We start from the raw sequence: 15,234 nt of genomic DNA, 5'->3' as shown, positions 1-15,234 counted from the left end.
GTAAACTCACAGCACCTTATGGGAACGAGATCATTTAAATTCATTTGAGGGAAGTATTCTGAGATCACACAGGCATGAAATAAAAATGTCTTAATCAAAACTACATAGGTAGAGGAAGAAATATAGAGAAACAATAGAAGCTGATAATGAACCAAATGGGGAAGAGGTGAGAATATGCGATGAGATCTCTTCTATCTACAGCAAAGAATTGGACCTGAAATAACAAAAGCATAAAAAAAAGAAAAGAGTATCTACAAGATACTACTATTTTTGTGGTTAAATCAAGTTCCTGTTTCAGACCTGGAATACATACTTTTATAGCTCTCATTGCTACTTGTCAGGTACATTAAAAAAACAGTGTCATTGTCCACCCTAACAACCTAGACTGGAATTAACTCCACAGCAGTCACTCTTTCAGTCACCACTGCAGAATCCCTCTAGCTTCTCACTTCCACACACAAAGGCCATGGCAGAAACCAAAGCCGTAATACGTCTTTGAGAAATTTACCATCACACTACATTTCAGAGACTTTTGCCAAAGCTGAAGTGCCTTTGTTATATCGTACTGAAAGAGCTGTCCTCTGCTAGTTGGTCGTAGCTGGGAAGGAGGTCTTCTGTCATAATTCAGAAATACAGGCTATTTCTCCCTCACTCGGTGTACTTGAAGCATTTAATTGCAGCGTCTGTGTGTCTGTTCCTCTCTGCCCCTTGCAGACAGCTGGTCCGAGTGGTCCGAGTGGTCCGACTGTGACTCGTCTGGCTTCCAGTTCCGCGTTCGTCAGTGCATCATTTTGTTTCCCGTGGGCAGCCAGTGCACAGGCAACACCACAGAGAGCCGAGCCTGTGCTTTGGACTCCAACTTTATACCAGGTGAGACCAGCCTGCTCCTTGAAGGATTAGTGAAATCTCTCAACGCTTCCAGAGCAAGGCGTAGTACTGTCCCAGATTGCACCGTGCAAAGCCGAGAGCTGGAACAGAACTTGCCTTTTGTCAGCCAAAGTGTGTTGGTCTACTGCGTAGAGCTGATGTTGCTAGATCTGGTGTCTTCGTGAAAATCTGCCTCATGGCACCAAGCGCTGTGGAGCTGTCCCTGCTGTCACTGCCTGGGACTTTGCTTAGTCACTGTCACAACATTCTGCAGGTCCTTCCCATCGTACTTGGTAGCAGGGCACGGGGATGGCTATAGACAGCTAGGAGAAATAGTTTGCTTTTTACTTTAATGTGCGTGTTTTTGAGACTTTGGGGATATTAGTGAAACATTTCTCTAGATTTTGTAGTCTGCATATACAAAAGTGGATGCTGTGGTAGGTAATCTGGAAATCATTTCACAGAGTCCCTTAAATTAATAACTGCTTAGAAAGATAAATACTATTAACTGTGCCTCAGGTCCATATCTCCCCCATGACCGCGAAGTACCTGGTGGATAGTTACATCATGTATTATTCTATAGCATTTGTCAAAACTCATGACTGTAGTCTTTTTTTTTTTTTTAAATCACGGCAGACATTTAAATCCACACAACAGTATGGGTGGCCACATTGCATTGCTGTTAACAGTCATCTTTCTGCCTGTTTACATTTAAAAAAAGCTAGCAGTCTATTCACAGAGAAATTTACATTTTAATGTATCATCTGAAATGTAATTATGTTTACTCACTGCAGCAAATTTTTTTTTTCTGTGACTATGCAGTACAATATAGTACAATATAACAAAGAAATCAACAATTTAAACACTGTTTTTATGGATGGTGCATAATGCTTTAACTCCCAAATACTATTTTTTCTTCCAAAACTAATGTGAAAAATGTCAGCGTGAAAGCAAAAACTCCCACATTCTGTTTTCCCCCTTTTCTCAGGCTTTTGAAGCAGCTCCATTAATATTCACATTCTGCGAATCCCATGCTTAATCCAATATATGCTCTACATCTTGTTTTGGAAAATAGGCATTTTCAGGATCCGAAATGAGCCACCTCTTCTCTCGCCCTTCTGATTTGTTTGCCACTCCTCCTCAAATTACCCATATCACAGCAGATAAGGTCATGCCCATTACACTCACGTTAGGCAAAGTAGCTTGCTTTCGTGGGATTGCTCAGCTTGCTTTCACTCCTCCACGTCCTCTGACTCAGAGTTCTCTCCCTCCCTCCCTGACTCCCTCCTTCTCTTTCTTTTTCTACTTCACCTCCCTCCTTTCCTCAGCTAGTGTGCTGGCATGTCCACCCTCATGTTGTCTCCTCCTCCTCCTGCTTACCTTAGATCTGCTCCTCTGCAGAACTTAGTATCTAGAGTCATTCTCGCAGAGTGAAAAAATGACTCCTCCTTCTCATTGCTGCTGCTGTGTTTCCAGAGTTAGTCCTTACCAACATTACCTTGCAGAGCTTTATGGTTTTCTGGTACATTTTTTTCTGCTTTTTGTTTGGATTGTGAATTAATGGTCTCAACCAGACACAGTATGCTCTCAGCCTTTAACTCCCTGTGAAAGGGCTGTCCTGTCACGTCTGATACTTTCTTATTTTGAAAATAGTTATGATTTAGCATGTGAAGAAAAGGAAAAAATTGTGATCCCTTTAGCAGTAGCTGCATGTGGATCATCTTTTGGTAGAGGAGAGCCTACTCTGCTATTCCTCATACAGAAGTTATTGCGTACTTGCGGCCATTATTGCTGCCGTTCTCTGGTCTGTTTTTAGTTCTAGTAGAGACATACTTAGATGGGAAAACCACAGCTGCAGGTAATGTTCGTGGTGTGGGACAACACATGGATTGTAAAGTGCCATAATGCTGATATCCTGCCCTATTCACTATTGATTTCTTGGTGGTACCTAGCATTTGTTTTGCCTCTTTGATTGCTTCTGAGCACTAAGCTGATATTTTCATGGAACAATTTGCCATAAACCCCCAGTCTCACTCATGAGTAGTAATGGTCAGCTCACAGCCCACCATTTTAGAGGTGAACCTAGGATTGCTTTCCACTGTATGTATCGCTTTACACTGATTTACATTCTGTTTCATTTGTTATTTTATCGACTAGCGTTGTAGGGCCTTTCTGCAGCTCTTTGCAGCATGCCCTTGTCCGTGCTGCCTTAACTTTGTATCATCAGCAAACGCCAAACCCACATTTGCCTCCTACTTTTCTAGCCCTGCTGAAAAGCCTAGGCCCCTGCAGAAATGGTACCTTCCTCCGTTGTAAGAACTAGGCATATAGTATTACCCTGTTTTCTGTCTTCTCCCTCATCTGTTGCTTGGAAAGCCTTTGCCAAGGAACTTAAAAGGTTTTCTTTGAAATCCAGGTAGACTGTGTCAGCTACCCCACCCTTATCTACATGACCATTGACCCTTTCAGAGAGGTTCAAGAAATTTGTAAGGCAGCAGTTTCCTTCACAGAAGCCGTGGTCCTGAAGTAAAGAGTGGGAAAACTTGGTTGCCAACAGGTTTTATTCGATACATATTCAGAATGTTTCCAAAGTCAAAATGGTAAGGATAAAGGCTGGAATTATATTTTATTAGTTTACAATTGAGACCCATGAACTTGGCCGTCATCTTTTTGAAGATTTGTAAATTCTCTCTTTTCACATTAGTGCTAGACGTAACTTCTAGAAGTAATGAGTCCATTTGAACACAAGGTAATTAAACTCTCATTAATTTTACTATTCGGAAAATCAACACTTTGTCAACACGCTTAAACTCCACAAAGAAAGTTTTCCTGTGCACTTCATATTTTCAATTCCAGAGATGTTTTGAGGCAAGAATTAAAAATATGTTGCAACTTTTGCTTGGGAAACTAAGGAACCTGAAGATGTCATGGTACCTTTCTTGTTAATACTAGCACATAGTCAAAATCTTTTTTTACTTTGGATTTGGAGTGAATGTAGTAGAACAAATTTTTCAATCCTTACTACATTAATCAAACTGGTAGATCTCTGTTATATTTTTTCTCCTTGGCATAAGTGGTTTATTTATTTTTCTAGAAATATCAGTGGCACGATCCAGCAGCATAGAAGAAAAACGATGTGGCGGTAAGCTTTTCAACTCTAGCTGTGTATTAAATGCTGAAATATTGATTCCCCATTTTTTCCTTTTGTTTCACCTTTTGCACTCTCTTAGAGTTTTATTCTACCGTCTAAATGCTGCATGCTCATTATTTACCCTTGTGCAGAAAAAGAGCTGTAGTTACTGTAAGATTTCTTATTAAATGTCCATCTGCCATTGCTGACCTTTGAGACAAGAACATGTATTACTGGATGTTTGTATTTTCTACTTTTTCAGTATGGCAGTCACCCTTGTCTCAAAAAGAAATTGCTATTATAAGTTACTTATCAGTAGGACAAAATTTGTAAATTTGCTCCACCTTTTTCAGGATAATAATTTCACAGACCTTTTTGGGACTCCAAATGAATAGCAGAAAACCAGCCTGCTAACCTATTTAATAGCTCAGACTGTATCTGGAACTCATTTTCAACTTCGCTGCCAAAGACAAAACTAAAAAGTAAAAAAAATCTTTTCCATTCCAGAGAGTCCTGATGCTAGCAAAATAAATCTTGAAAGGGAAAACTGTTGAAAAAGCCCAAACAATAAGAAGAAGAAAAAGGAAAAATTACCATTTTTTTGTGCTGAGCTATCATGCTTAGTCTGTGTCGTCATGGTAATAGCTCTGGCCGGTTCTAGTATTCTTCCATGCACAGATAAGCTGCCTTTTTAACCTAATAAGGGACAATGAAAACACAGGGGTTATGCAAGGGTGCTAGTGTGCATGGTAACCTGTTATGGGAGCCAGGATAATGTGCTTTGATTTTTCTTCTAATTAGCAGCGGTGCACTGAAAACATTTTGCCAAGTTCTGCAACAGTGGGAAACTCTCATAGAAGTGTAGAAGGATATTTCAATGAGAATTTATATACTGGGTAGTCAACCTAGTCACCTAAATATTCGTTTGTGTTTCTGAACACCCAGTAGGCATGTAAGGGTTGTACCTTAGGCATTTGCCAAAAATGGGACCCATGTGCTGGCCCATTTTTCTGTATTGCAGTGAAAAAAGTCTAATAGATGTTTTTCAGACTAGTGCCAGTCTTTCAGTTTAAAATCTTTCATTTGTGCATGTAAGCAACCACAAACAGATTTTCAGTAATGCTAAAAGGAAATTTCCAACATGCGCTTCTCGATGATACTTCTCTCTCAATCAAAAAGCACAGCTCTAGTTTGAAATAACAGTGAAAAGCAGTGTAACTTGTTTATTTCCCGCTAATCCTACTGGTGCCACAACTGACCCAATATCTGTTCAGTAGCATCAGGGGATGATTGTGCTTTAGATTCCGTTCTACAGTTTCATGCAGCAATAAGCTTCCTCTCAGCTGTAATCCTTGCATAGGTGAAGAGAGTTTCCCACCGTCTGATCCCATAGTATTTTTGAAGGGCAGAGCAGACAGGAGAGTGCTGGGTTCTGAGTTGTAGACTTTGCACTCTCTGGCTGCTATGGTTAAAAGCACACTGAGCTTCAAGGAATCTCTCTCTCTCCCCTTTCCATTTTCCCCTAAAATGGTACCATTTCTTTCTCCTCTTCCCCCCACCCCCCACCCCCACCATACAGAAAAAACTCTGAAGGCTGGAGAAGGGAACAAATTGGCCATATATCAAAAATACAAAAACAGTGATACCCAGCAAGAATCAAAACAGGGGATGGAAAAGACATATGCCACTGTTTCTGGGACTTGCCCCAAATAAAGGGAATACGGAAAACATTTTAGGGAAAGCAGGGTTGTGATTCAAAGATATCAGGATTTTGTTAGTTCTGCCACAAGTCACTATGTGTAAGAGAAAGAACCAGAAGAACAGCAGAGGAGGTGATACTGTAGTTCACTGAAAGAACCCCCGTGTATGTACATTACATACATAATTTATATATAACAAGGCTTTATTATACAGTCTGAAGAAAGAAATTTTGCTGAACTATTCAGACATACAAAATGCAATTTGTTCGTCTGTTATTTGGGTTCTGAACTTGTTTAAGTGTCTTTCAAAAATCTCCATCTTAATACTTACTAGATGTATGGGTATCTAAGATTCTTATAATGATCCCTTCAGGGAAGTACAGTGCATTTGCTACTGTAGGGATAAACCATTGCAATTGAGGTTTTTCTGGGAAACACATGAAATTTCCCTTATCCGTATTTGAATCAAGCACTTGTCTACATTTTTCCCCAAGCTTAAGCTTTTACTGCTCCTTCCTTAACAATTATATGGTCTTCTGCTCTCCACTCTGCAGAGTTCAACATGTTTCACATGATTGCAGTGGGATTAAGTAGCTCAATACTTGGTTGCCTTCTTACCCTGCTTGTTTACACTTATTGCCAACGATATCAACAACAGTCCCACGATGCAACTGTCATCCATCCGGTGTCACCAGCTCCTCTAAATACCAGCATTACCAACCATATCAACAAACTGGACAAATATGATTCTGTAGAAGCCATCAAGGTGAGAAGTGGGTTGGGAGCTGTATAATGCACAATTTTCCTAGACAACAGTTCTGCTGTATCAAAAGAACGCTACTTGCTAGTTTTCTGCACTGGTATTTGGGCTCAAATTATGCTGCTTGTTAATAACAAATATAGATTTCACTTGAAGCATTGTAAGTACAGGTCCTTTCCTTTGTCAATCCCTATTACATAGGTAGTAAGATTTCGTGTGAATGTATAATTTATACAGCAGCAGCCTTTCCTGGAAAAAAACCAAACCACTCAGGTTTTGTTTTGTGGGTTGTTTTTTTTTTTCCTACTTGTGTTCCCTAGTGGCTTGTCCAAGAAGTAAATAGGGATATTAACAATCATCATGACATAACATTGAAGATAATCCTTTGGCCCCGGTGATGTGGTGTCCAGGGCACTGTTCATCTTCCTGCACTACGCTTTACAGAGGAGATGTATCTGGTGAATATATTCTGGGCCAGACTCAGCCGGTGTTCGTACGCAAAACATTCAGTAAATGAGTAGTACAGATTTATGTTACCTGAGGCTCTGGCATGATATCTATATGATATGATCATTGTTCCCAAACACCTATTTTCTTTTTATTACCTTTTAGAATAGCTCTGCTTTTCAGATCCACTGAATTAAGGAAGGATGAGCATTCTGAAAATACCTAGCTCAGTATCTTCAGATTACACAGTTTATTCATGCAGCTGCAAAGCTTTTTGTAAATGAGGATTTTTCTTAAATGCTACCTGTATAATCTGGTTTTAACTTCTGCATTTTTCACTCTGATTAAAAACATTTAAAAGAATTTCATTAAAAATGGCAAGAAAAGACTAGAGTTTGTAACCAGTGATGGAATATGTACCTAATTTAAAGCTTTTGCAAATTTCACTAGTAATCTCTCTGGACAGCTACTGAAACAAGAAAAACTTTGAAAATTCATACTCTAAATACCCATATAACTTTTAAAAAAACAGGATTTACACTTTTAAGATCTTCAGACATTTCTCCTAAACATTGCAATTGAAAATCAAGGAATTAATGCAGTAAAGAGAAAATAATTATTATTCAGTAAAAAAAGGTGAGTGAATCATTCTAATAAGAAGAACTGAATATGTATGACTAAAAAGTATTTTTAATCATAAAATTAGCTGGGGGGAAAGTGCCTGGCTTTACTTTATTGAGTAGTATTGCTTTTTGCAGGAGTGTTATTATGTAAGCAGATACATGCAAATGCAAGTTTTTGTAAATGTGCAGGTATTTGTCAATGCATTTTTGATTGGCTTACTATAAACAGAGATTTGACACAAAAATTGCCTCGGTGAAAGAGCACTTAGTGGTTCTCTTTCTTCTGTCCTTCCCATTTTCTTATATCTTTTTTTTTTCCCCCCCCACAGGCATTTAACAAAAACAACCTGATTCTGGAAGAGAGAAACAAATACTTCAATCCACATCTTACTGCAAAGACTTATTCTAATACCTATTTTACAGATTTCAATAATTATGATGAGTACTAATGGGCTTGTGTATTTTCTGGCCTCCTGTAACTCCCCAGTCCCCAAGGCCTGTGCTACTTGACTGCTCATGTGATTGAGGCTTCAGAGATGAAGTTCAGAGACATTTCAAGCACGATCCAAGCCATCAATGTCCCATTGCTGCCAAAAGCCCAAAACACCTGTTTGTGACATGATGTTTTCTTTGCAGAGTGCAAGGCTGGCCTCAGTGTTGGGTGCAGCTATAGCCCCTCGGTGTCGCTGGACCACCCATGAGGATTGCATCGCTTCACTCAGTTTCATGAACTTCCAGTCAGATTTCTCTAACAAATGACTAAGTAATTCCTGAGCTTTAAAACAAATAATAATGTTACCCCTTAAAGCTGTGCCAGGAGTACCAGCCTAATTTTCTTTTCAGGCATTGTCTTTTATTTCCATGAGGTTTGCAAAGGGAGCTCTGCTGTTAGCCACGGAGCCCTCTGTGCGGTCTACTGAAGCTCACGCCACCAAACAGAGCTCACAGGGTGCTGGGAACAATGAGAAGAAGAAACGTGGTGGTTTAGCAATGCTGTGTGGCAGCTCTGGGCTCTGTAGGCTGGTCTTCCTGGGCTGTAAATCACTCTGGCTGCAGTCCAGCTGTTCACAGTGCCGAGACTAAGGCCCTACTGAGGGATACAATCTTGTAATTAACCCAGAAAGCTACAGGGTCGGTGGTTTCTAGTTGCGAGCTGAGCCCAGTCACATAAAGCCTTCACCTAAGGTTTAATTTTTGGAGGATGTGGAAGGGCATGTCCCACAGGGAGGCCAAGGGAGGAGGGCAGGTAGGAGAGGCACACAGCAAGGTTTTTCTGTGTCTCATTAGTAAACCAGCCTTGCTGCAGCGTGTGGGCCTGCAAGAGTCGTGGCATCCCACAGGCTTCCTCTCCCTGGTGCGTGCGTGTCGGAACCCGCTCGTCTCTCTGCTGTAGCACTCGCTGTCAGGCTGGTCACGGAAAGATACGACCACACTGCATTTTGTGTGCCTTCTCAGGCTCTTGGGGGTACGTAAGCATAATCATAGATCTGCTTTTCTCTTTCCGGCTTTTACTTCATATGCACGTGTCTGACAAACAAAGCTGGCTCAGAAAGCACAAATGTATTTGCAAAGCGTTGTCTCATCTTGCTGCCGTGTCCGACCCACGCTAGTCAGCCCCTAGAGGAAGATTCTTGTGGTGTTTTAAGTGACTATCTTGTTGGACTTCATTGATGTAAATATTTAAAATAATGTTTGAGGTTTAAGTTATCGGTTTTAATTCCTTTTGTAGTGGCAGGTGAGGAAACAAAGGATTTTTATACCATTTTTTCTTTGTTCTGTCTGTCTTCACCCACATTCATGGCATTGTTATTTTTGTATCTGAAATTCCAGATGTATAACTAAAAAGAAAAGGGCAGGGATTTGAGCCGGATTTTCCAGCGTACTTAGTAGTAAGGCAGCATTTGTTATTCTCAGAAGCTTGTGAAAAGAAATTAAACGTGAATATTAAGGATTAAAGAATTGGGCTTTCATTTTTTTGAGCATGATAGATGCAAAGATCATCCCACCAGAATACCAGGAAGGGATGCAAGGAGAAGCAGAGTGGAAATATTTCCATTCTGTGTTTAGAGCCATTGATCATTAGGTTATGCTGTGATAGGCAAATAGAGAAAAACATTTACAGATTATAACAATTCAAAACTATGTAAAAAAAAACAGTAAAAAGTACCGAGAAACATTGATCATGTGAGACTGCATTTGAGCAGCACTTTGGTGGTCCAGCCACTTGCATAGCAAGGGTAAACACCATATCTAATGGTGGCAATGAGCAACATTTTTGAATGGGGATAAATCTGCATGGAGCACTATGCTTCCTATCTCTGTTCTGCAGTAAAATGAAAAAATGCAAAGCAAGTGGTCTTTGAAAAGCTGTGGAGTAAAATGAATGCACATTTACCATTTATGAAAATAATTAAGATCAGCCGCCTGTTTTTTCCAGCTGAATAGTTTGTCTTGTTACTAACTCAGTCAGAAGAAAGCTCTCCACCCTCGCACCAGTTCATGTCCACAAAGTATAATAATACTGGTTCTCTATAATTTGTGATTTTTTTTTTTACTGTACATTAGACTTGGGTTTCCAGGAAGAAATTAGCCGATTGCCCTTGGGTAAGAGAAATTTTCTCTGCAAGAAAATTCAGTGAAACAGATAAAGGGGGAAAAAGCTGTCCAGATCATAACCAGTCAAGTATCTGAATCACTCTGTTCATGCCAAAAGATAAAATTTTATGTTTAAATAAGATAAAGAAAATAAAATCTGTATTGCTGCCACTGCCAAGAAGTAGCACGTGCACATACGCACATGTGCACAGCACTTCCTCTCTGCCCCGTTCTAAGAGCACGTTAGTCTGACTTACAGATTTTATATTTAGACTATTAGTTATGAGACCAATATCTTAAAAATAATTGAATTATGTATTTTTATTTTAACCTTTTTAATTAAAATTATCTGAAATTAGCTTTTTTTTCTTTAACTCTTCAGTAGTTTGAGGCACACCTATCTTTACAGCGATCTATTTTCCGTTCTTTTCATGGATAGATACATATGTTAGGTATGTGTTATATATGCAGTAGTAATACCCTAGGTTAAGTATGCATGATCATAGGTAGAAGTGCATTTAGCAGATGCTCAGTCTGCTCACAGTTCCATCTCCCAAAGGAGTATTTCATGTGTTCCAGATCTCTGAGCAACTCCCATGCAATGTCATTTAAACACCATGCCAACTTGTCAGAAAAGTATTTCTTTTAAACATTTTTTATGTCATTTATCTTCCTCGATTACATTGTTCTAAATCACAGGCAAAGGTATATTCAAACCTCTCTCTAAAGCAGTAGGGTCCACATGGAAATTTCACAGCACTTCAGTAAGAAAAAATGGATGGCAAGATCCCCTTGTCAAGCTAGATTCTGAGACAACAGGTCTTAAAGCCATTAGATATTTTTGTCTTAGGTAATTTTAGAGGATGCCAGATGCACCACCTATATCAGTATTTTCACCTTCTGAGGTCTGCGCAGATGCCCAGGTAGTTTAATACAGCCTTTCCTAATATATGGAGCAAAGCAAAGTGCAGTCTCTATTAATTTTCAATTTACCTTTTCTAGCATTTTTTCTAAAATAGGCTACACACATTTTGGTGAAAAGCAGATTTCTGCACGAAAGCTCTTTATGTTTCTTTCGCCAAAAAGGAAACAAACTGGGAATTTGTCTGCAAATCTTGTTTTAGCCGATGGAGCTCTCAAATTTGTGCAAGGGTAAAACTTGGTTCTTACATCATTGTTGTGTTCTTGGAAAGGGAAAGTCAACCCCCTTGCCAATTAAATGCCATGCTTAAATACCCCTTATCCTTTTGCTTGGATAAAGTGATCTTTTCTTGATAAATAATTGTATTACCTCTGATACCAATAGTTAATATTACTAAATCCCTTTTGCAGTGATTGCACAAATTTAAAAATGTTTCTCTATTTTGAATGCAAACGTATCAGCACACAGATCAAAATTCTCAAGTAAAGCTGTTTCTGTGTAGCATTGCTACACGGAGCGAGGAGGAAGCAGGATTGCCGGTCGGATCCTGTACAGTATATACTTTCATTGGATAACTCAAAGTAGAGTTGTGCTTGAGGACACATTTTGGGCTTGTTTTCATGTCTGATACATAGTGTACATTCCTCGGTTGCTTAGAAAATGGACTCCTGTGCTTGCAGGTTTATCTTGTACTTTGATTTGAGCCTGATGACCTTTATGGTCATTTAAAGTGACTTTTCCAGCTGTTTGCAGTCACCTGCTGTTGCAGCAGTATGGTTTGGCTAAAACTAATCAAGAGATTTTTGACTAGGATTAAGATTTTCATAAGGGAGTGGGAGAAAGAATGGGGCTTAAATGGCTTTGATTTCCAGGCTATTAAGCAGTACTGATTGAAGTCTCAGATGGGTGTAGGACACTGTGCATTTAGTCAGCTCTACCAGAACCTCCACAGTAACCTGTGGGAAAATACCACATCAAGGTAGAAATCAAGAGCTACCAAAGTACTTATAAGTGAAGAAAGTTCTCAGAGCATCAGACCATATGGCTGTTCAAACCAGAAAAGAAAGTAAGAGGTCCCAGATGCAACAAAAATGTTAATGGGAATAAATGCTTCAACATTTTTTTCCTCATAATTATAGAATGAATATATTCTCTTCTTTAAATGTGGGACCAGTTTTATTAAAATCAGCGCAACATAAGCACATTCCTAAAGTTAATTGTATGCATAATGGCTTTGCTGTATGAGATCAATTCTGTAAACAGTTTAATCCAAGCTTGTCTCACTTCGCTTGAGGCATCTGACCAATTTCTGACTGTAGCTGCCCTCAGTACCCTCTACATCTCACCTGGGAGAACATCCTTGGATGGGCAGATTTACGTCCTGGCGAGGGGTTGTGTCTCTCCACCAACACTATAGTGAACCTAGAGAGTTACACTTCTGATTTTCACTGTCATTTGGATATCTAAATTTAGATTGGCAAAAGCTAGGCTCTTGAATAGGATTTCACGCATCCCATAAGTAACGACATGGACTTCAGTGGTCTGGATGTAACAAGTTACTTATTTTAATGTGTTTACAGGATTGAGCCCAAAATATATTGCTTCTGCACAAATCCATGCACAGTACAAGGTGACTTCAATAGTAAGAAAACAGATTCATTTAAAATTGTTCACAAGCAAATCTGCATCTTGATATCAGGGAATAGATATGTGTTCATTGTGTGGGGTATTCGAATTCATTCCTTTCTTTGCTAAATAAATAAATGATAAAACGAGATACTGCTTGACTTCATTTAAGAGCCATTCTTCCAAATAAAGAAGGGTTCTGGGATCTGTGAATGTTCTCCTTTTCTTTCTCTCTTCGCTTCTCTACAGAAATGAATCTGTGTACAGCTGAAAAAGCCTGCAGCTAGACTGTTCTGCGTAACCGAATGAGTGCTTTGCATTGTGTTGCCATGCGACAACATTTTCTAACTGGGATGGTACAAAGAGGGAAATGTGCTAACCTGGGAGGTTTGGCAAAGATTTCAACCCCAGCAATAGCAGGGGTAGGCAGAAGTGGAGACAGAAATGCAGAAGAATGTGAATGCAGGCTTGGCAAACTTGTCGGTAAACTTTCACAGAAACTTAGAGACGCCAAGGGCAAGGCTGTTGGGGTGTAACCTCCAGAATAGTTGCTCAAGCAAAAAGCAGGCTGATTGCAACAGGTACTTGTGCAAAGTTGTGACTGTTGCCCAGAATCAGGGGAGAAAAATGCTTTCGCGAGCAGTAAGTGCCGCAGTACAGGTGGCATTTTGGCAACATCTGTGCTGGCAGGAAGCACAGGGCAACAGGAGCGGCTCTGCAGAGCAAAACAGCTGGTGCTGAACTCCTGGATTTTGGACTAGCTGCAGGCTAGTCCCACAAGCTGAACACCCACTACCAGTTAGAGTGCACCCCTTTAGTTTCCCTCATTCATTTAAAAAATAAAACAGACCAAATCCTAAAGAAAAAAAAAACACCAGATGGCATGCTCTGAGACTGCTCTGTGGTGCAAATGAAAGCGCAGTGAGAGGTGTACCAGGAACAGATAAACCTTTTGTTTCCAGTTGGCTCTTTGGATCCAGGTTGGACACTTCTTTGCATACTTCTCCCCTTGCCTTTTCTGCTTGTGGGAAACTGATAACAATTCTACCTAGCTGACCGTTCATCAATTTGAAGGAGTGATTTTATACCAGTACAGAAGTCTGCTAAAAACCTGTAAAAACTGACATCAAGGGCTGTGAGAAAACTGTTATACTGAGTTTGGTTTATTTTAATTGTTCTTAAACTGAATGTAATATAGCCATTCCTCAACTGAAATGAACATCTGAGCAGAGACAGCAGTATCATAACATCATTTCAGAAAAAAAAATTCAATCAGTGTAACACTCAGCATTCTCACAATCCAATCCCAGAGGCTGATAATGCAGAAAGAAGCTGTTATTTGTGGGGATTTTTTTTCTCTCCAAAGGATTTATCCACAAACCTCATCCAACAATAGCTTTGGATTTTAAAATATCATGGAAGGTAATTAACAGTAACACAGTATATGTGCCAGGATTCAGCAACCATGTTTGTTAATCACTAAGCCCATGGTTTTGAATTAATTCTCCCCTTTGTTAGCTGCAGCAGTAGGCATTGACATTTAAGGTCCCAACTTTTAAATAAAGCTTTGAGGCCAGTACACCTGCAGAAGAAATTGCTTTTATATCTGCTTGCCAAAAAGTGCTTTCTCTTGTCGTGGCCCTATGAAATGCCCTGTACAGTGGAAAAATTGTTCTTAATAGTGATGTACTCAAGGTAAAATAATTGAAACAGAGCTCAGGGATTTTTAGCAATAGTAAACACTTTTGGTTTGGTATCAGGAGGATGCCATTGCTTATTGCAATAATGGGAGTAAATGATCCCTGTACAGAACTTTACAGGGAATAATTTTCCCTTGCCATTAACTCCTTCAAAAACAGCTTCCTTAGCAAAACTTCTCAGGAAAGCTGCTGAAGATACAGTAAGAAGAAGCATTGGTGCAGTGGCTGAAGCACAGAAGCACGGGTGCAGGCATCTATGCCAGTTACAACTGCAGAGTCGTTCCACTGACACAGAGCTCGCTTCAGATTTACACCTGTTCAGACAGCTCACTGGATTTCTATCCTAATGGCTGTCCATTGAAATATTTAGTACTCCCAGGAGGTAATTTAACATAATGCTTTACTGATTATCTGGAACACAGAGAAGAATTTTGATTGATAGGTTATGACACTGTTTTTCCATCATATGCCTACACCCTATATTTCCCTTTCCAGTGGCATATTTGGATATTTAAAATGTTTAAATCTGATGACTTAACTTTATCAAATTGGATTCTAGGTTTGGGGTGATGCCACTTTTCTAGAACCCACTACTCATACTGATATTATTTGACTGCTTTTATTAGTATTCATAATTCCTTAGTGACTTAGTGTCTTTTTTTTCAGCTTCAGTTATAAGGATTTTACTGCCTTTTCCAGGTCTTTAATGTCAGCATGACCTGAACTTCATCCTTTTGTGCTCATTTAACACTTTTCCCCAAATCAGAACACTTATCCTTAACACGCATAGTCAAATCTCAGTCACACACCTCTGATCTTCTAAGCCATACTTTTTGTTTGCTTGTTTTTTACACTAGTGGAAAC

At 39.5% G+C, this 15,234-nt stretch overlaps 1 protein-coding gene across 6 annotated transcripts in view; it reads left to right on the top strand.

Annotated features, from left to right (window-relative positions):
- The window catches only part of SEMA5A (semaphorin 5A), a 354,573-nt gene extending 341,698 nt beyond the window's left edge, over nucleotides 1-12,875 (top strand). For all 6 annotated transcript variants that reach the window (XM_064443361.1, XM_064443360.1, XM_064443364.1 and 3 more), the window contains 4 exons: nucleotides 715-870; nucleotides 3,962-4,009; nucleotides 6,252-6,463; nucleotides 7,857-12,875. In XM_064443361.1, the coding sequence (XP_064299431.1) occupies nucleotides 715-870; nucleotides 3,962-4,009; nucleotides 6,252-6,463; nucleotides 7,857-7,976 (536 nt within the window). In that variant the 3' untranslated portion in view covers nucleotides 7,977-12,875. The remainder of the gene's footprint in view (nucleotides 1-714; nucleotides 871-3,961; nucleotides 4,010-6,251; nucleotides 6,464-7,856) is intronic.
- The last annotated feature ends 2,359 nt before the right edge of the window (nucleotides 12,876-15,234 follow it).

Source organism: Phalacrocorax carbo, chromosome 2 (genome assembly GCF_963921805.1).
Source record: "Phalacrocorax carbo chromosome 2, bPhaCar2.1, whole genome shotgun sequence".
NCBI lineage: Eukaryota > Metazoa > Chordata > Aves > Suliformes > Phalacrocoracidae > Phalacrocorax > Phalacrocorax carbo.
This window is presented reverse-complemented; position numbering and strand designations above follow the sequence as displayed.